At 34.9% G+C, this 22,892-nt stretch overlaps 2 protein-coding genes across 3 annotated transcripts; one reads left to right on the forward strand and one right to left on the reverse strand.

Annotated features, from left to right (window-relative positions):
* The first annotated feature begins 10,017 nt into the window (after window positions 1-10,017).
* LOC112696064 (uncharacterized) lies at window positions 10,018-13,167 on the forward strand. The gene is made up of 6 exons (XM_072198084.1): window positions 10,018-10,186; window positions 11,314-11,399; window positions 11,501-11,554; window positions 11,878-11,922; window positions 12,284-12,580; window positions 12,674-13,167. Exons 1-6 carry the CDS (start codon window positions 10,018-10,020, stop codon window positions 12,989-12,991), a joined length of 969 nt encoding a protein of 322 aa, XP_072054185.1. The 3' UTR covers window positions 12,992-13,167.
* Window positions 13,168-15,504: 2,337 nt separating this feature from the next.
* Window positions 15,505-18,459, reverse strand: LOC112696062 (chaperone protein dnaJ 6). Of its 2 annotated transcripts, XM_025748647.3 has the most exons (8): window positions 17,994-18,459; window positions 17,206-17,304; window positions 17,018-17,119; window positions 16,726-16,785; window positions 16,529-16,635; window positions 16,354-16,436; window positions 15,971-16,061; window positions 15,505-15,896 (listed from the first exon to the last, which is right to left on the reverse strand). In XM_025748647.3, exons 1-8 carry the CDS (start codon window positions 18,078-18,080, stop codon window positions 15,683-15,685), a joined length of 843 nt encoding a protein of 280 aa, XP_025604432.1. In that variant the 5' UTR covers window positions 18,081-18,459; the 3' UTR covers window positions 15,505-15,682. The 2 variants fall into 2 exon arrangements, with proteins under 2 accessions (XP_025604432.1, XP_025604433.1); XM_025748648.3 differs by lacking the exon at window positions 17,018-17,119 and having other exon boundaries at window positions 17,994-18,287.
* Window positions 18,460-22,892: the final 4,433 nt, after the last annotated feature.

Here is a 22,892-nt window from a genome sequence, read left to right on the forward strand (position 1 = left end):
TCGACGACATGCTAGTAAAAACCAAAAAAGAAGTCGACCTCTTATCCGACCTCTCACAAGTCTTTGACACCATAAGGTTGCATGGGATGAGACTAAATCCTTCAAAATGCGCCTTCGCAGTGGAAGCAGGAAAATTTCTAGGATTTATGCTAACACAAAGAGGGATTGAGGCCAATCCCGATAAATGTAGAGCCATCCTAGAAATGAAAAGTCCGACTTGTTTGAGAGAGGTCCAGCAGCTCAATGGCTGACTTGCAGCCCTCTCCAGATTTTTGGCAGGATCGGCACTAAAATCCCTTCCACTATTTTCCTTATTAAGAAAGGGACGCCCATTCGAATGGACTCCGGAATGTGAGGAGGCGTTCCAAGAGTTCAAAAAGTTTTTAAGCCAACCTCCTATCCTAACCCGACCAGCACCAGGAAAAGACCTCGTTCTGTACTTATCCGTAGCAAACAGGGCTGTCTCGTCGGCCCTGATAAAAGAAGATGAGGTCGGACAACACCCAGTCTATTTCATCAGTAAGGTCCTACAAGGCCCTGAACTAAGGTACCACAAACTAGAAAACTTTGCCTACTCCTTAGTAATAGTCTCACGAAGGCTACGACCTTACTTTCAAACTCACACAATAAGAGTCCGTACAAACCAACCCATGAAGCAAATCCTCCAAAAGACGGATATTGCAGGGAGAATGGTTCAATGGGCAATAGAACTCTCCGAGTTCGATCTGAGATATGAAACTCGGACAGCAATTAAAGCCCAGTGCCTCGCCGACTTCGTGGCAGAATATGCAGGGAATCAAGAGGACAAACCGACTACATGGGAACTCTATGTAGACGGATCCTCCAACAAAACAGGGAGCGGCGCAGGCATAATGTTAGTAGATGAAAGAGGAACCCAGATAGAGGTTTCCTTAAAATTTGAATTTCCGGCTTCAAATAATCAGGCAGAATATGAAGCCTTGATCGCCGGACTAAAGTTGGCAGAAGAAGTCGGTGCTACAAAAGTAGTGATATACAGCGACTCACAGGTGGTGACCTCCCAAATAAGCGGAGAATATCAGGCGAAGGACCCTAACATGAAGAGGTACTTGGATAAAACTTTGGAGCACCTTGGACGCTTTGCAGAAACCGAGATCAAACACATAACTCGGCATCTAAACAGCAGAGCGGATGCCCTATCCAAATTAGCAAGTACCAAACCAGGAGGGAACAACAGAAGCCTGATCCAAGAAACCCTCCAAGAGCCCTCGATAGCAAAAACAGAAGATAAGCAAGAGGTACTTGAGGTAGTCGGTTTAAACCTCGGATGGATGAACCCCTTAGTCGAATACATGAAATTCGACATCCTCCCTACAGAGGAGAAAGAAGCTAAAAAGATCCGAAGAGAAGCACAACATTACACCTTGGTGAGAAATATCCTCTACAGAAGGGGGATATCAACACCATTATTAAAGTGCGTACCGACCTCAAGAACCGCCGAGGTATTGGAGGAAGTACATAGCGGGATCTGCGGAAATCATCTCGGAGCAAGATCACTAGCCAGAAAAGTAATCCGAGCTGGATTCTACTGGCCAACCTTGCAAAAAGATGCCACAGAATTTGTGAAAAAGTGTCAACCGTGTCAGATGCATGCAAATTTCCACGTGGCTCCCCCAGAAGAGCTCATTAGTATCACTTCTCCATGGCCTTTTGCAAAATGGGGAATGGATTACTTCACAAAGTCAAATACTTGATCGTGGGAATAGATTACTTCACAAAGTGGATAGAAGCAGAACCATTAGCCACTATCACCGCTCAAAGAAGTCGCAGGTTCCTCTACAAAAATATCATCACAAGATATGGGATACCTTATTCCATTACTACGGATAATGGAACCCAATTCACCGACGCTACCTTCAGAAGCTTAATAGCCAGTATGAAAATCAAACATCAATTCACCTCGGTAGAACACCCACAAGCCAATGGGCAAGCCGAGGTAGCCAACAAAGTCATACTGGTAGGTCTAAAGAAGAGACTACAGGAAGCAAAGGGAGCTTGGGCTGAAGAGCTCCCTCAGGTGTTATGGGCTTATAGGACAACCCCCCAATCCGCCACAGGAGAAACACCTTTCCGACTAGTTTATGGTGTAGAAGCCATGATTCCAATAGAAATCAATGAGCAAAGCCCAAGGGTAATTCTCCATGACGAGGTCGGAAATGTACGGGGACACAAAGAGGAGCTCGACTTGCTCCCCGAAGTCCGAGAAGATGCCCAGATAAGAGAAGCGGCATTGAAACAAAGGATGACTACCAGGTACAACAAGAAAGTCATTCGAAGAACATTTGCCCCGGATGACTTGGTCCTAATCAGAAACGACATTGGAGTCAACAAATCAGGAGAAGGAAAGCTCGCCGCAAATTGGAAAGGGCCATACAAAATCAAGGAAGTATTAGGGAAAGGTTATTATAAAGTAACCGACCTGAACAGCACTGAGCTACCAAGGTCGTGGCATGCTTGTAATATGAAAAGGTACTACAGTTAAAAGCGAACTCTACTCCATGATGTACTCTTTTCCCAACTTCATGATTTTTTCCCAAAAGGGTTTTTTCTGGAGAAGGGTTTTTAACGAGGCATCATAGTAGAGGCTAAGGGAAATATGCTATCAAAACCCTTAGTAGCAAGAAGGTACCCCCCTCCAATTAATAAAGATCTTTTTCATTTACAACATCTCTTATAATATCCTTCTTTATTTTTCTAAGTCTTTCTACGAAACGCGCCGACTTAAGCTCGACAAAACGTGAAAATCCCATGAACTGACCTAGATGGTCGTCAGGATAAAACGACGAGGTACAAGTCGGCGTAAAGAGGTTGTATGAGTTGATCGTAAAAAACTCGGGAACAATCCGACTCCTAAGTCGAAATGAGAACCCGAGTAAAACAAACTCGGAAATACTCCGAGTAGATGAAAAACGCATCACAAAAATAACCTAAGTCATAAAAACTCACTAAAGCAAAGTTGAGTATAAAGGATAACAAAAAGAGATTGGAAAACCTAAGAAAAGTTTAAAGGCTGCATAAAAGCCCTTAAACGAAAAGGCTCGAAAAAACAAGACAAGCCAATAAAAAGGTTTTCAGAGAAAGATCAAGAGGGTTTTGAAATATCGAAATTAGAAAAGCATACACGCATAAGGTAACTTAAACCCTTATCCAAAAAAGGGCATTTGTTTTGTTAATCTAAACCCTTATTCAAAAAGGGCACTTGCTGAAATATTTTGTTTACGGCCTTAAAAGGCCAAAGGAAATTGTTCAAACGTCACCAAACAACATATAAATGAGTTTAAAAAAGGGGGGACTCACAGGCCGAGCCCCCATATAGCCATAAAAAAAAATCATTTTTTCAGAGGAGTAGAAGGATCACCACCACCAGACTCAGGAGGAGCGCCACCGGGACCAGGAAGAGAGGCTGAAGAGGAGGTCGGAGGAACAACAGAAGAGCTCGGAGCGTCTTCAGGACGAGGAGGAGACTCAATAATCCTCTGCCCCCGAGTCTTCAATTCTGACTCGGAAACGACCACGGGGGCAGGAGGATCCACGATAGCACCATCAATAACGACTTTATCAGGATGTAAAGGAGAAAGATCCAAGTTGGGAGCGATAACTCTGACTTGCTCCAGGAAAATTCTCCAAGACTCCTCGGCACCATCAGCAATAGAGTCCTCCAACTCGGCGTACGCATTCCGAGAATTCAGTAAATCCTTCCTCACAGACACAAGATCCTGAAATAAACTCTGGTAACTATCATGTGCTGTCTTCCTCAAGTTCGCCTCCATAGTACATTGGGCCCGCAGCTTGCTCTCCTTCTCCCGGAGGCTATCTCTCTCCTCCCTCAATTTAGCTACCTCCTCCCTCAACTCCCTCTCATGATCCTGGTAAGCAAGAAGCCTCCCCTCCAACTCTTCAACCTTCGAGGCTACCCCCAAAGAGCTGAGGGGAGTCTTCTCGAAGATATCCAAAAGCTTGCCACAAACGCCCGCCGCCCGAAAACTCTCCTCAGCCAGGATGGTGAGGTGGTTTCGAACGGAAACATCATCCATACTTATATGAGGATAGATGTTCTTTCGGACGAATGCAAGAGCATCCGCCTTAACCCCACCATCAAAAGAAGAGCCAGACTCTAAAGTCTTACGCTTCTTCTTCTCTGGCTCAGAAAGAAGTCGAGCAGAGGGAAGTGTTCGGGACAAGCTGGAAGAAGAAATCACAATGGGCTGAGAGGGAGTCCCCACGTTCTGAGGAGGAGGAGGAGGAGGAGGGGAGACGATTGCCCTGGCACCACCGGCCCTAGCCCGAGATTTTGCCTTAGCCTCCTGAACTCTCTGGTAAGATTCCTGAGCATTCTTCCTTGCCATATCTGCAAAAAGAAATAATTAGCAAAAATTTACAAGTCGGCAAAAACTCAAGTCGACAGAAACAAGTCGGAAATAGGAAATGCATTTACTACCTAGTTGCGACCGAACAAAGGTCGGCGTCCCCTGAAGGAATTTCCTAGTATCTAAGTATGGGGCCCTCCCCCACGCTTCTCGGAAAAACCCCACAATGGCCGCCTCCACCTCGTCCAGGTCATCTAGACCATACTTTTCACAAGGGGAGGCCTCCAGCCAATACAAGGGAAAGCGAGGGGAAGAATGCTCATCCAGGAAAAAGGGGTGGTGACCCTCTACAGCTTGCACTTTGAAAAATATATTTTTGAAGTCATGGAAGGATTCGTCAAAAAGAGTGAAAATCCTCCGACCTTGTATGGCTCGGAAGGATACCCATTGCTGTTTGTTGTTTAGCCCACTAAATGGCTTAGTCATATGGAAAAGAAAGAAGAAAATCCTCAAAGAGGTTGGAAAGTCCAGAGCATGACTAACAAACTGATAAATCTTCAAAAAACCCCAAGAATTGGGGTGAAGTTGAGTAGGGGCAACTCGACAGTGGTGCAAAACAGATATTTCAAAATCCGAGAAAGGAAGAAAAACACCCAAGCGGGTGATCATACATTCATACATAAAGAAAAAATGAGGGGCCGCCTCATTGACTCTCCCAAAACAAACCCGGTCTTCCGGACCCGGGGTTATCAACTCATATTTTGGCTCGTCCTCCTCTGAAAGTACAAAGCCTGTGATGAGTACGAAGATGAGTGATAAACTCAGCGTCGACCAAGGGTTCCTCCCCAAGGACCGTGACATCAACCCACTGAGAAAGAACATCTACAGAAGCCATTTTTTTCTTTATATAAAAGGTGACAGAAACCTACAAAATGAAAAAAGAAAAAGAAAATCAAAAAACACGGCCCCAAAAGAGAGGGGATACGAAGCCAAAACCTACAGACCAACCTATCCACCCACAAAACAAAGCATGCAAACATAAGGCATGACGTGAAAGAAGTAAAGCTAACCTTTATCCGAAAAGTGAAGGTTGGAAAAAGCAGAAATCTTCGAGCACAAGAATGTAGCACGAGCAAGGAAAGAAGAAGTTTGAAAGATTGCAGAAACGGAAAAATGAAAGAGAGGGAAAGTATTTATAAACATGCTAAGGGGCATAATGGTAAAAGCGGAGCAGTCATTAATGAGATTGCACCGTTACCAAAGCCCTCAATACTTCCCCAACGGACACGACGTTTGAATTGACGTAACTGTCAGAAACAAAAGGTCGCGAAAATCACGTCGGTTTATAAGACCCATGTTTCCTCCAAATAAGTCGGCTACGAACCCGAGTTAAATACTTGAACCCAAGCTCTAAAGAGACTTTGGGCTCAAGTAGGGGCACTGTTCATACCCTGGCCCAATATCAAAGGCCCAGGTCCAAATAAAAGGCCTAATCTGAAGGATTAAACCTAGCTAAGTACCGACCTTCTCGTAAGAAGTCGGTATCAGCCACGAATTGCTCTAAAGAAGTCGGACATGAGATTAGCTGGCAGGTAAACACTCATTCAAATGAGTAACCGCCCCTAAAATCTCTCTAACCGCTTCATAAAGCCATATCTTAACCTCCCCAAGATAATGGGGCGGTTAACACCCTAAAGATACGGCACTACTCCAACGGTGGTTATTGACTCACCACTATAAATACACTGACACCCCTCAGGTATCTCTAAGTCCAATACTCTCTAGACCTGCTCACACTCTTGCTAACTTAGGCATCGGAGTGTCTTTGCAGGTACCACCCCCCATTCACTTACGAACACAAGTCGGACGGAGTCTCCCGAGTTGCATACTCACACGGAAACCTCCTCCTTCACACATTTGGGCCAGCCAACGCCATCCATTCAGACAATCTCTGGTTACCCACCGTAACACTATTAATATTAATTCAATTTTTTATTTTAATAAATTAATTAATTATAATAATTATTGATATAAATAATTTAAAAAATATTTACCAAAATAAATATTTTTCTTATCTTGTTTACACTATAAACGAGATAATTTTGCATATATCTGTAAATGAGATAAGACATGTAAACGCGACACGTGTATATCTCGTTTACCATGCAAATGAGATATAAACATATCTCGTTTATACATGTATTTAAAAAAAAATTAAAAAAAATATTAATAATCCAAACTTTTAGCATGCAATTAGTACATAAAATTTTTTAAATTAAATTATGATTCAATTGAATTGATTTAAATTTAAAAAATTATCTCGTTTACACTGTTTACAATGTAAATGAGATAAGAGAGAAATATTTATTTTGATAAATACTTTTTAAATTATTGATTTCAGTTATTATTATAATTATTTTATTTATTAAAATAAAAAACCCATAATTCAGTTAAATAAAAAATGTTATTCGTACATCAAAATCAGTTACTAATATATTTGTGTATAAATATATGTAATTTAATTTATTTTCAAAATGTATTTGTATTCCAACATATATTTTATAGTTGTGATTGATTTTAGTGTACACATAACATAATCGTAATTAAATTAGATATTTGTATACTTACTGTTACGGTGGGTAACCGGAAATTGTCTGAATGGATGGCGTTGGCTGGCCCAAATGTGTGAAGGAGGAGGTTTCCGTGTGAGTATGCAACTCGGGAGACTCCGTCCGACTTGTGTTCGTAAGTGAATGGGGGTGGTACCTGCAAAGACACTCTGATGCCTAAGTTTGCAAGAGTGTGAGCAGGTCTAGAGAGTATTGGGTTTAGAGATACCTGAGGGGTGTCAGTGTATTTATAGTGGTGAGCCAATAACCACCGTTGGAGTAGTGTCGTATCTTTAGGGTGTTAACCGCCCCATTATCTTGGTGAGGTTAAGATATGGCTTTATGAAGCGGTTAGAGAGATTTTAGGGGCGGTTACTCATTTGAATGAGTGTTTACCTGCCAGCTAATCTCATGTCCGACTTCTTTAGAGCAATTCGTGGCTGATACTGACTTCTTACGAGAAGGTCGGTACTTAACTAGGCTTAATCCTTCAGATTAGGCCTTTTATTTGGACCTGGGCCTTTGATATTAGGCCAGGGTATAAACACTTACCAACTTAAAAATCAATATTGAATCTATTTTTGAAAATATCACACACACACATATATATATATATTAAAAATAAAACTTAAATTTTAATACATTTTAGTCAAAACCCTCACCTATCATCTATATACTTACACGTTAATTATAAAAGTTGGATCTTTATCTTTTAGCCACAGATCCTTAGTTATCAAAAATTTCTTACAAAAAATAATTTTGTATAATATAAAATTATATATACAGAAATTACTAAAGATATTGTGAAAGTAATATTTTTCAATTAAATACTTTTAAATTTGATGTAAAATTTATACTTTATCTCTTAAAAATAGTCTCTATCAAATTTATATTTTAAAGCTTTTGAAAGGTCTTTAGATAATATTATATATATTTAAATTGATTTAAAAAATAAAATAAATATAATTTATTATTATTTGAATGGAATGTTTTCTATTTTATTCAAATTTTAAATTTAAAAAATAAAAAATTATTAAAATAAAAGATTAAAAACCACGGATAATAGTTTATATATATTGGTATTAATTATCTTTGTATGATCAACCAATGAAATGTAATTATAATGATTTGTATTTAAATTCAACTTTTTTCAAGACTTTTTCTATTTGAGGTAGTTTATAAAATAACATGAATTTAGTGTGGAACATTAAATTTCATGATTTTTTGTTATAAAAAGGGACATTTATAATTTTCAACCTCTTATGAATATTATCCAAAAAATCATTCAATGCATTCTATATTTTGAAAAGATTAAATAGCGTGTAGTAAGAAATTGTCTTAAATTTTTTAAAAGGATTTTATTGCTATTTTACGATTTTAATTAATATATTTTTATATATAAACATTAATATTTATTAAATTTGTAAATTTTTTATATGAAAATTGTGAAGCATTTTAGGTAATTGCTTTGTAAGAAAAGATAATTTAAATAATAATATTTGTTAAAATATACGCTCTTTTCTTTAAAAGTTATCAATTAAGTATGTATTATCTATCTCAAATTAGAAGCCACTAAAAAAATTATTAAATAATTAGATTGAATATTAATATAACAAAAAAAATTAACTAACTAATATATCTATATACTAAGTAAATTAATTTTTCTCATAAATATATAATAATCTTTTTGTGGTTAATTTTTTTATATGAAAATTATTGTTGTATTATTCTCAGTTATAGAAAAGTGATGTATTTTAATTTAATATGAAAATAGTTATAAATCGAAGGGTCCGATTTGTTCATTTAAAAATTAAAAAAAATTAAAATTCACAAATCAAAGAATAAGTTTTTTAAAGGTCACAAATAGAAAGATAAGTTTGCATTTTAAACATTTTAAAAGATTAAAATTTATAAATTAGACCTTTTGATTTGTGATCTCTATTTAAAAAAAACACACAAATTTTACATGTTACTAAAAAATACTATTATAAATTCAATATCAAAATTAAAAATCTCTCTTCTTGTAAATAAATAATTTATAAATATAATAAAATAGATGATATACATAATTCGCACGAAGTGCAGATTCTACACTAATTTATTTAAAAATAAATAGAAGAGGAGCTTCTTTTACAAAATTATATCTATCAAGACATCTTTATAATCAATCAGATACGCCGCCATCCAGATAGTCTTTACGACGTCGTTTAGGGATGGAAACCGGGAAATAGAAACACAACAATCTCCCCCAAAATCAAGGTCAAGATGGATGGGAGTGTGACGATTATCATTCATGTCGTCTATAAAATTAGGAGAAAGACTTTCAAAGAGAAGTTGACCCAAAACTCCAACTAAAAAGACAAGTTGAGACATTTCGTTTCTGCAATCACAGTCGAAAAAAAGAATGCTTTAAAGAGAGACTAGAATGATTTCGCGCTTAAAATGAGAGAGAATTAAGATGAGAGAGAATTAAAGTGTAGCATTATAAACTAAAACATAATAAAAAGAGAGAAAATGGATAATGGGTTACAATTTTGAATTTAATAATAATTTGAATGAAAAATAGAAAACTAAACTACAATTTTGTCACTCTCCCTAATGATTCATAAAACTATCATATCAAAACTTCACGACATCGTTCGGCCAACATATTATTTGATCCTTCTATTATATTAAAACTATCATATTAAGTTTTTACATCTTTCTATTATTTGATCCTTCTTTTTCTCAACATCTTTCTTTTACTAACGTCTTCCTTCTCCAACAAATAATATTAGCAATCACTAACATTAACAAATTAAAGAGAAATAAAAAAAGAAAAAACACACATCACACTTTATATCCCTCTTAATAGGAACACAAAGATGAGTACAATAAGTGAGGGTAATTCTGAGGGCATTTCGAATTTGGAGCAATGGGTGATGTGACCTTATCATTGATGGTAACATTTGGAATGTACTGTTCAACATGTATGATAAGTGTGGTTACATGAAAATGGGATTCAAGATTCTCAACATGATTGTGCATAAGAATGTTATTTATTGGGGTGCGTTATTTGCGGCATGGCGATGAATGGTCATGTTAAGCAAGCATTGCAGCTCTTTTTACAAATGGTGGTTCATGGTGTTGCCCTTAACGATGTTAGGTTCATTGGTTTGCTGTCTGCTTGCAGTCATGAAGGAATGATGAGTGTAGGTGTTATGCTCTTCAAAGCTATGGCGGTGAAAATATGTGGGTGTTAGTGGATTGTGAATGCTGTTGTTTGTTGGCGGAGAGAGTGTTGGTAGAAGGGAGGTAGTGATGCCGACGGTAAGAGAAAAAAGGAGAGGCATGTGGTGAGGTTTAGGTGTCACGTCATCACTCCGATGACAGAGTTGGACCAAAGGGTCAATTTGAGTAACTAGAGGGTCAAATTGAGTCGGTGGTCAAATTTTGGCAATCATTTTGAGTATTAACTCCACAATCACAGCAAAATACTCCCTAATTCACTCATTTATCTACCTCACATATTTTTCATAAATCTACCTAGTAATTTCTCTATTCTCCAGATTAGAATCATGAAGTTCATCATAATTGGAGTCTAATTGTTATCTGTTACAATTAAGTCCACAAATAATTCTAAACTCAAATGAGTGAGCAAATTTAGTGGCCAACGACGTCAAGAATAAATTCGTCGTGTCATCAGGTGCTTCCCATTAGAATAAATTAATAAAAATGATTAATAACTATATTAAAATTAATATACTTAACACTAAATTAAAAAAACGAATATTTATAATTTAAATTAATTTCAATAAAATAACTTAAAATTATAATTTTAATTGCACGAGCACGAATTATTACACTTCTTAATATAAAAAGTTGAGCTGTTTTTATTGTCAATATTGGTTTGTCCAGCACCTTGATCAACCATCATCATACCCAAAAAAGTAACTGCGATGAACAGAGTCTTCGCCAACTCTCCCATGTCCAAAGTCCAAGCATATCACTGATTCTAAACTCTCAAAAACTTGCCAACTGTTGAAATACACACTCTTTCTCCGAAAACACTGCGCCACGTCTCTGTTTCCTCGGTTTTAATGGGTTGGGATTTGGGAATCGCTCTTCTGGCTGCTTCTTTGTTTCCCTCTCAACATTGCCTTTTTTGCCTCTTCTTTTTACCAGGTGGGGTTCTTCTTTATTTCTATTTTCTTTCCCAATTCTCTACTTTCCAAGCTTCCATGAATCTGAAAAATTGTTCTTTTTATGGTGGGGTGTCCAAGGTTTTGATATTATCGGACTTGGAAGATGACTATATGAACCCTTTTGATGCCTCGTCTCGAGTCAATTACTTCGTGATTCCCGAGTTTATTGGGCAGGGATTACTCTGTGCTCTTTGCCTCCTCACAGGTCATTGGATCATGTTCTTGCTCACACTTCCTCTTGCTTGCTATCATGCCAATCTGTGAGTACATACATGTCTTTACGACCCCAAACTGATTAGTGTGCTGCTTTAGTTATATTAACTGCCTTATATGTTGTTGATTATTTTGTTTCCTAATGTAGATTTTGCCTTACAATGTGCTAATCAGGGAAGTCAAGTTTTCCCTCTTTATGTGTGTATGGATTGAAAATGGAGGCATAAGATTTGCATTTGAACCCAGTTTGGGGTAGAGGGTGGGTTAGGCTTGTAGTAACCAAAGGGCAAGTGTGTTTTGGAGCACATTTATGGTAGCTAGAAATTGATTTCTGTGTGGGTTAGGCTTGTAGTGACCAAAGGGCAAGTTTGGGTTAGTGATTTTACTTTTATTATTAAAATTTTGCCAAACATACTAAAATACAAAAAAGATCTTTTTTTCATTAAAAATTTTGGTGCATATAATTTAAAGGCATTGGCATCTGTAAATTCAAGATTGTATCGCTGCTTTCTTTGTTCTTTACAGCCCTCACTGCAGAAGGACTATGGAATGAGAAGGGGAAGTGCTGTGGTATTATAGCAGAGAAATTGATTATCGACCGGTTGGATTAATCAGGTAGTGAAAAGCCTATCATTTGTCCTTAATACTTTGCTTTAAAATTCAAACTTGATTTGTCATTAGATTTGAGGTAGGTTAGACCTCCTTAACTTTTTATTAGAGTTTTAGAATTTGATCCTTGTTTGCTTCACTTAAATAAAAATTGAATTTTAGTACAAGAATGATAAGCATGTGCCTTGTTCATAATTGAAGCCCAAAAGGGGATTGACGTATTGGATATAAAATCATTCATGTGCTTTAAGTTCAAGTTTTTGAAATAGATGGTTCGCCAGTTTCGATCAAAGTGTCTTGAGACTGAGATGATCTCAGGTAGAAGGTGACATTCTTTCAGGAGGAGGCTCGTCGGAGGCAATCATCCATCCTACCCGAATCCGAGCGACCTGCTGTATACTCACGGGTCACATCTTGTGCTCTTGATCATGATGCAGAATGTGTCACTGAGATATTAGTGAGAGGGATTTGCAGGAAACCCAACCTACAACAAATATACGTTGACCTCCTCCTCTCCGAGTACAATCCTTTCAAGATTGTCAAGGATGGAAAGCTAGTGACTTACCCATGGGACATGCCTCCTCCTTATCCAACAAATTCAGCAATCCTCTCATCTTCTGTATAATCATCCACCCTTTCTGTTGATCTTTTCTTAGTACAATTGATTGATGTCGATCTTTATTTGTTAAATTGTTTGATTGAGATGATGCAGGCTTCAGTTTATGTTCCGTCGAAATTTGGGCTTTTAGCTGAGAATCTTGTTCAATCCTGGACACCTCAATATCTTGAGTGGAGGATGAAAACCTGCCATGTTGAAACGGGTCCCAGTAATGTCACTGAACAATTTGTTTTAGGGTATTGTAAGTCTCACTCCCTGCTTCAAGAGGTATGTCAACCACCATGCTTGGACCTTCTCTCTGAGGCTAGCCCTGTCAAGATTAAGGATGGAAATCTTGTGGCCAGTGCATCCTTAGAGGCGGCACTAAATTTGGCATTGGAGAACATGAGCTTGCAGGAGACACCACAGTAACATTACCGTAGAGAAAAACCAAACAAGCTTTAGGAATTAACTTGTTTTCTTTTTTAAATTGGATGGATGTTGGAACTTTGTTTGTTGATGCTAGAACTCTTGTAAAATATTATCCTCGTGATTTTGTTTGTTGATGTATGCATATATTCTTCTTATTCATCACCAATTTGTAGTGATTTATATGCCTCTGATCGGATCTCGTAGCTATTGCTAGTTATTGTTCCATATTGGCAAATTGAACTTATTCAGTGTTTCTAATCTCCATCAAGGCCTAATAATTTTAAACAAACAAATAATATCGTTTCATTTAGAATCATTCTTATTTTTTGGAATGGAAATGGATCACTAGAATGAATGAAAATGGAGAAATACTAACCTATACAATTAAACTAACTGAGTTAGGTTCAGTTATGTATAAGCATACCTAACATTAAAAGAAAATTTAATTGTGGAGGAAGGTGCAATGTCATTGTCGTAGAAACTGTGGAGGATAAACAGATGATGTACCATGCTAAGGAGCACCACAATAAGATCAACAGAGGCTTTAGTAAATAATCCACCAAGGTTTTAATTAACTCTTATATTGAGCAAATCGTTTGAATTAACCTTCAATGAAGTATGTCAGATATTTAAGGCTCGTAAATTTAGTAGTAACACCGTTGACATGGCTTTTCAGAAATGAAGATAAATAATATGGCCAATTCTCTTATGCCTGTAATTTTGGTGCCGAAATTGCCGAAGTTACCTTTTATGGTAAGTTTTAAATATTAAAAAATAATTTATTTTTATATTTTTTAATTTAAATATTAAATTTTATCTCATTTTAATAAGTTAGACAAATATATATAAGTAGCATAGCATGCACCAAATAATATAGGTCAAAAACCAAAAGAGAGGGTCATCTTTCTCTGCTTCCAATAATTGCCTTTTTCCTCTTCAAGCTAAACACTTTTCTTCTCTTACAAGCATGTCATTGTTATCACTTATATTATCCATATAAGGAATGAGAGAGAGTATGAAGCTACTAAATTTGCTAGTTGCTAGGAGAGGCTTTAGTTATTATTCATGAATTCCATTACTTCCAAATATTCAATATGGATAACAACCTGCAAGAGTACAAACGATATCACAACTCTCATAATTGTTTATTGTTTATAATTATAGAATCAGAAAGAAATGTAATTTTTACTCTTTAAGAAGGCAAAAAAAAAAATTGATGTGCACCCTAAATGTGTATTTTTAAAAGTATTGTCATTTTTGTAATTATTAAAAGTATAGAGATTAGTTTACAAAAACAGAAAACAGAAAGAACGTTTTGTAATTTTATAAAAATATCACAATGTAGTTTTAGTTTTTTTTTTATTTTTTGAAATTCAAACATTGCATGGTGCAATTTTATTTTGTATAATTTTTATTTTTTTTAAAAGAAATCGCAGAATGCATTTAGACTAAGCCAACAAATCCTTTGGTCCAATTTAAGTTTGATTTGGTAAAACTTTTTAAAGATGTGCTTGTACTTTTAAAGAGCACAAGCTCATTATTTTGTGTTTGATAAATCAAAACGATGATTAACCCCATAATATTGCTTGGTGCGATTTTGCTATTATCTACCAACTCCTTGTATAGTTGTTACTCCTCCTATGTTATATAATATAGGTGCATTTTACCTTGTTTATATAGAAATTACTTCTTCTAAGAACTCAATTTTAGTTTGTGGATATTTTTATAAAAAATGATTTTTACATAATACTAAAATTGCCATTGACTATCTCACAATGTTCTATACTTAAGTCACAACTTTAGAAACTCCATCATTTGATTAAAAAAAATATCTCTACTCCATATAAAATTGAAGACCTGCAAAAAATACATCTTTAGAACTTTACACAATTCTACAAAGACCAAAGTACAAACCAAGAGTTACCAAAATACCGTTACTCTTGCCATATTTCAACTTCCAACTATTAATAAATAACCATTGTCCTTGCGAAGCAACCATGTAATGTCACTCTCAGCACTGATAGTTCTCGTATCTTGATTTATAAAATGAAAAACCTTAGACCTCTGAATTTCAGAATGTTCGAGACAGTTTGATAGGTGATATGAACTATGAAGAACAATAGTATGCTAACTGCTAAATACCTAGGTATAGTCGTATAGAAAAGACAATGACAACGACATGACATAACGTAGTAGCACGTTTGGGGAACCCCTTTTGAAATAGTCTGCTAGAACAACAGTTGACTAAATTTATAGTCCAGAATAATCAACGCATCTGGTTTACTCTCAAACGAACGAATTTAGAAAGGGTTCCTAACTTATTGAAAATATGGTTCATGTTTAGGCAAGACAAAAGCAACCATATATGTATTCACTAAAATCTGTTTTGGACATAAAACCAGTTTTGGCGGCATGTTTTCAAGCCTAAATTTGCCGAATGATTTAAATTATGAGCAAGATTGGTACCTAACTAAGACAAACATCTGAGAAATTGATGAATGGACAACAAGCACTTAACTCACAAGTAAAAAGGTTGCATTCAACTTGAAAATAACTATTCAATTCAACACATTTAAAAGCAACACCATAATAGTTCAACAGAAAAGAACTATTACTACACTAACAGGAGTTGAGATCATGCACACAGAAATAAGTTAAGAAAAACAAACTATACACGTAATTACATGCTGGTTACTTCCGCTTTGATTGCTTTGCCTTTTTTGAGGATCTTCCACTATCCAGCTTTCTCTGTGCAGCTTCAAATTCCTCTTCAGAGGGCTCAGGCATATCACCTCCACCATATTTTGAAGCCAGTGATGAGAACAATGAATCAAATCGATCTTTCCTCTGATTTTGGCGTTGTGCTATCATTGCATAAAGATCTGTTTCTGGCTTCTTACTGGACCTGCAGGAAGCAACGGATCAGTCCCAAATTGCCATTATAAACAGCAAAAGGAAAACTAAGACTGATGAACCTACTCCGCCCTCCTCTTTAAAGGACTAGTTGGTGGTTTGATTTCAGATACTTTCTTTGCCCATTTTTGGTAAGCTTTTGTTTCCTTTAGTTCTCCTACAGATATTGGAGAAAAGACAGCAATCAATTATCAAAAACATCCTGAGAAACCCAAGCATATGAGTAATGTAGCATAATGGAACTCTGTCAAGATTGTTTATGTTAATATGCAGATTCTCAATGCTAAACAAAGTGAAATAACTGCATGTTCTCCCATAATGTAACTGATTTGCAATTCAAGTCTAACATTTCAAATATAATCAGTACCTTATCCTACAGACAAAACAAGATCTAGAGCAACTGCCAATAGCTATTGGGGTTAAAAAAATCCATATAATAATATTCTCACCAGCAGCAATTGCCTCGTCAAGTATATCCTTGAATCGATGTGAATCAAATTTAGGATCTGAACAAAGCATTGAACAAAAAAGCCTACAGAGGGAAGTAACGTTATCACATATATCAAACCCAAAGGCTTTCAAAAGATGGTTCATACACATCACAAATTCACAATGTTTTCTTACCTGTCCATATTACCCTTGCACTTCTTGTACAAATCAATTAAGTCATTTTTCTCTGAGTCAGATCCCCTATAGTTAGCTTCAAACTCCTCAATATCAGCTTCAGTTACCTGTGGTTCATATATTAGAAAACTACAAAATTGAAAACAAGTATGGCACCATGCATCATGGAACACAGTATCACGTGTTTAAACAAATACCTTCTTATACATTGTTCTGAAAAACTCACTAAGATTCCGAACAACATCACCAGAGAGGTCCTGAATTTCACAAAAGAATAGACGAGTTATAGATGTCCAAGACATACTTAAAGTATCCTGAAATGCTACTCTTCCATTCTGTTATACATAAATTATTATATGAGAGTATTTCTTTCCACTAACAGACCATAATGACTTAATTTGTATGTAGACATAGCTAATTATGAATCTAACATATTATTGGTTAATTAATTCATTTGCAGCAGCCAAAAATAAATTTCGTGATACTCACAGCATCGTCAACACAACCAGTCTGATCATAAAGCGATCGTTTCTCTTCATCCCCAAGAATTGAGATTACTTTTTGCAGTTGCTGAAACTTCTCTTTAGCTTCCTATATTAACAAAAGGAATTACAGCTTCCTGTTTCTGAAAGTTAATAAAGAAAACAATATCATATCTGGCAGCCTTTAGTAATCACCTCATCGCCAGGGTTCTTGTCAGGATGAAGCCGCAATGCGAGCTTGTAGTATGCCTTCTTAATTTCCTGCTGAGAGGCAGTTCTTTCCACACCAAGAACCTACACATGCAAACAATGAGTCACACCACCTAACAAAATTGTACATCATTGTGAACCAACAACGGGGAACAAGCAACTGTTGTAGAATTGACTAATTCACAAAACCACCCAAAATTTTCAATTCAGCATGCCATGGCCATAAGAAATTATAATGCATGGCTAATTTGTTAACTTTTTTGAAAATCAGCTAAGTATAACGTCCCTTAAATTCACACAGGCACATAATTCCTTCCTAGTCACTCAAGGCCCTCATTTCCCTTCTTTTCCCCCATTAAACATTTTGAATCATCTCACTCCTTTCAATCTCTATAAAAACTCTCAAGCAAAGTCCGTGGTCCACACAATATCTTCGCATTCTAATGACATTAGATTACAATATAGTACTTATTCATCAGCCCCAAACATGAATACCAAAAAGAATTCACTTAATAGAAAAACACAATATAGAGTATCCCCGAGCAGATTTCGAACTTAATTTCTCCACAGACCTAGAGTGTTCAAATGTTCTGTCATGGATCTTCCCCAGCTCAGAATTTCATGAGACTAAACCTCAACGAAACTCATTGCTAAAATTGAACTCCACAACATTAATAATAGGAAACCATAATCACGACAAAAAGAGGCTCCATTACACTACTAACAATTGAAGGACGTTTGCTTAATAATGAAATTTGTTCAATTTAAGTTACCTCGTAGAGGGTCTGATGGTTGTTGTTAGGTTCAGAATCGATTTGTTGTTCGTCATCGGGAACCCTAGCTTTGTCCTTCTTCGCCATCAAATCAAATATTAATTAGTAACTAAGATGAGAGATTTCGCAGCAAACTGATTCCAACACTCGCTTCCCTGGGTTTGCTTTCGCGGCTTTGTTTTACCCTTTCATAATCATAAAAAAATTGAGATTTAAATTAAACGAATAAGAAAAATGAAAAAGGGTTGAAATTGTTCCCGCCATTGGGTTTCAGCTTTTACTCTTTTTCCCGCCGCTATTTCCACGGTCCAAGGGACGAGTAATTACTAATTAGTAACTAACTAATTACTGTTCTAAAAACTTTTCATCAGTTAAAAAAAGTATAATTAAATCAATTTAACAATATAACTTTTTTTTACGATGTGAATGCATGGAACAAAGTTCTTAAACTGTAAAAATAATATTTTAATGCTAACAGAATCGAATGAGAGGTGGTACTAAGAGGAGTGTTATTTTTTCACTGTCTTTAATTTTCATAAAAAAAAATTTAATTTTAATACACTGACTATCATGCAATCACATTTATTCTTTTCGATGATTATTCACGTAATTAATGTAAAATATAATTTTTTTAATTTTTTTATATGATATTAAGTATTTAGATGTATGTATAAAATTATTTTATATTAATAGTGTATTAAAATTAAATTTAAAAAAAATTAAAACAATATTTTTACATTTATAAAATAAAAAAGCTTAATTATTTCTATGTTCTATTTGAATAATAAATCAAATTTAAGTGTTTCCATTTATGTATAATATATACGTGATAGAAATATTATTTTTCTTAAAAAAAACTTAGAGATAAGTGATAACTAAGTATTTATTTATTTTTTTTTAGTAAAGTAATGGGGCCTAAGCCCAACAAAAAAGTAAACTAACTGATTTGAGTAATGGGTCTGGAGACCCTCCAATCTTGTTTTATTTTATAAATGTTAAAAACCCTAAAACAAATGCTAAAGTTTGATGGTTACGTGACGCAATACAATAATTCCCAGTTACCTTAGGGATACGTCACTGTCTTACTGATATAGCTATCAGCCCAAGTGAACTGGGCCAAGCCCAAAAAGGGAAAAAAATCTTCTACCTTTTTCTTCTAACTCGAAGGCCAGACAAAAATTGTCATGGCTAGAGGAAAATATAAAAAGTAAGCTTCTTAGTTTAATTGGACCCACAGCCAGCTGATCCAATCCAATATCACTACCTAATTTTGAGTACCTTTGTTCAGACCCAAAAAAAAACTAGCTTTGTTTGTGAACTGTGAAGCATGAGGGCTTGTCCTTGTTGAGAGAGTTATTTGATCAATTTTTGAGTCAACAAATCTTAGCAGTTAAGGACTTAGGTAGAAGAGAATCCAATTCCCAGTTAGGTGTTAGTTGGGATAGTAGGTGAAAGGAGATAAAATTACAACATCGTTACCCCCTTATAAAGGAGTATGGAGAGATAACATCATATATGAATTAAGAAAACAACAACAAACTAAATACAACATTAATAAATTCACTTTATAAACTATGAGATCTAATACAATTACACAAATAATTTTCTGTGTACTATGTTCTGCTTAAAGGTAGTAGACTCCCAATCCACGAATATTTGAAAGTTTACGGATTAAATCTTTAAAGTAGTATCTGATATTAATGTTGTCCATTAAAATTGTCTTTAAAATTCTAATTGTATTAATTATGTCTCTGAAATTAAACAAATTATACCATATTAGTCCCTAATATGTTTTTCGTTAACGACGCGCTGACGTGATTTGATGACGTAGACTTTTGGTGATATGTATCACCTCATAGTTTGGCCACCTATAATGAATGATGACGTGTCGGTCATTGACATGTGGCATGCTGATGTGAATGATTATGCCTCATGTCACAATGCTATTTTGTCATGTGTCGGATTATATTACGTGTCACAATTTTATTTAATTTGTCCACGTGTCATTTATTATGTCATCATTACATATGTACCAAATTGGTCCCTTACTTTGCATCAAATGACTTATTTTAGTCCCTGAAATTGAATGTTATGCACCAAATTAGTTTTTTCATCAGTTTATTCTCTTCTTTTTTTATAAATTCAAAATTTTTAATATCTTTGAATACACTAATTTTACTTTCATCTTTTCACAAGTTATTTAAATACAAGTGTTTTTATAAAATATTTTAAAAATTTTATCTATAACTTAGTTAGGCGGTCTTTTTATATATTACATTATTAATTAATATAAGTACTTATTGTAATCATGGCTTCAACAATATTAAAACAGATATAAATAAATATAAGAGGCAACAATAAAATTTTGGATTAAGCTAATACGTGCTCTAATGATACATGTTAAAATTATTAATTAAAAAATGATATAATAAAAATTAAAATTAAAATTAGTGTATCAAAAAATATTGAGAGTTTTAAATTTACGAAAAAAATGAGAACAAATTGATAAAGGGACTAATTTGGTAAACGATATTCAATTTCATGGGACTAAAATGAGTCATTTGATGCAAAGTAAGGCTGATTTTTTTTTATATGGAAGAAATATTGGTATTTTTTTGGAAAATGAGATTATTTGGTATAATTACAGATGGGTGGATTTTGTAGGTGAAAAGTCAACACGTGGGGGGCGTGGTGCAACACGTGGGGGGCGTGTTGAATGAGTTCCACAATACTGTAATACACTTCAAATATCAATATTCAACCAAAACACCATCTCCATTTTCATATTAAAAATAATTTCTGGCAAAGTAAGGGACCAATTCAATGCATATGTAATGATGACATAGTAGATAACATGTGGCAAAATAGCATTGTGACACGTCCACATCAGCATGCCACGTGTTGCTGACCGACACGTTATTATACTGTTACACGTGGCCAAACCATGAGATGACACGTGTCACCAAAGGTCCATGTCATCAAGTCACGTCAACACATAGTTAACGAAAAATGAGTCAGGGACTAATATGGTACAACTTCTTTAATATCAAAGACGTAATTAGTACAATTAAAATCTCAGAGACGATTTTGATGCATGATGTCAATTTTCGAGACCACCTTAAAAATTTACTCAAAGTTTACATTTAGTAATCTAGAAAAAAAAGTATTTTATTAATAAATTATTTGTGATAGTTTTTAATTAGTGCTGTTAATTTTCTCTAATGATTAACCTTTCAATGAACAAAACCTGTCCTAAACCAAGCCAATTATGTGAATCAATTTGGACACCATCTCTAGAGTGTATTCTCTTAGTCATTATCATTTTCTTCTTCTTCTTTTTCATGCATATACCTAACCTTTTTACCTTTCCCTCCTTGTAATTATGTAATTCAATCAATACTCCTTTAATAGTTTTGCATAATAATTAGCATATTTTTCACAGTGCACGGCACCCATTGCCAAACTTCCACAGCAAATAGAAATGGGAAAAAAAAAAGGGAAAAAATAAATATGATGATGGGAGGGAATTGAAGAGGGTAAAAAGGAATAATTATGCTTTTCCCACTTAGCCAAATAAAAACAAATGAAAGGAGATACACTGATACACACATCTATGATCCATTACACTTTTCATAGCATTCATGCAAAACATGGGCAACAAAATCAAAACATAGTCCCCACCCTAACCTACAAGAGCCTAATCTATGAGATGTGTATTATTATTACCTACCCCTCAATCCCTCATGGCTTTCCCCAATTGAAATAAGTGCAATTTGATAATAAGACTTCACTTTACCCTCACTCACCCCCACTTCCTTAGTTTGTGTTGTGTGTGTATCTAATCTTATTCTTATGTGATCTTCTTTGATTCATTTTGGGGTCTCTAGGAATATTATTGCAAACAAACATGGCAATGTAACTAACACTCTCTTCTTTGTTGTTTCTGCATTTGTCAAATCCTTGTGACAAACAACATCATGAACTTGATAACACTAGTGTTTGTCAATTGTTATGCACATTATATACCCTAGATTCCTTGTCATATTCTTAACATGATAGTACAATGCTACATGTTATGTTTTTTTTTTTTTTTCATAGGATGCTCAAATTAACCTTAGATATATGTGAAACTTGTTCATTCAAAAGTAGACTATGACTTGCAAAAGTGTTGGGATATGCTTCTTTGAGATTTTCAACCCAATTCAGCATATCAAATGGAAGAGGCTTATAAAAACAATTGAAATCTTAATTATTTTACTATACTGATGAATAATTTTGATATGTCGGTATCATCCAAAATTATGATTCCAATGGCACGCATTGCTTTGATGCCTTTGACTCCCCTGATCCATACTTTAAACAAATATTATTCTTTTTCCTCTCTACCCTCTTTCTTTAATTATTACTTTACAATCTTCATTAGTACTACAACTATATCTATATATAAATCATTTGACTTTATTAGTAGGTAAGCTAACATCATGATTATTTCTAAGATGAAAGAGAAAATTTAAGAGCCTCATTCACTGTAATTTCTTGGCCTTGTTTATTAGGTGGATTAATTATTATTTTTGTGATAATATGTTTTAGTATTTTTTTTTATTGAAGATAAGGAGATTTAAATTCGTAATTTTTTAAGTGAGTATAAAAGATTATATCATTTAAATTATAACTCATTGGTATGTTTTAATAATTTTATTATTGACAAAAATAACTTTAAAAAATGACTAACAAATTAGTGTAACTCGACATGTATTTATAATTTATTTTTTTAAAATTAATAATTATTTTTATTGATAATAAAATTTTTAAAATATCATTTTAATAGTTTGCTCTTTGATTTTGCTAAGTCATGGTGGTTATTGGTGATATTGATAATTAGATAGGAGTGGTTCTGCT

Source organism: Arachis hypogaea, chromosome 6 (genome assembly GCF_003086295.3).
Source record: "Arachis hypogaea cultivar Tifrunner chromosome 6, arahy.Tifrunner.gnm2.J5K5, whole genome shotgun sequence".
In the NCBI taxonomy this organism is placed as follows: Eukaryota; Viridiplantae; Streptophyta; class Magnoliopsida; order Fabales; family Fabaceae; genus Arachis; species Arachis hypogaea.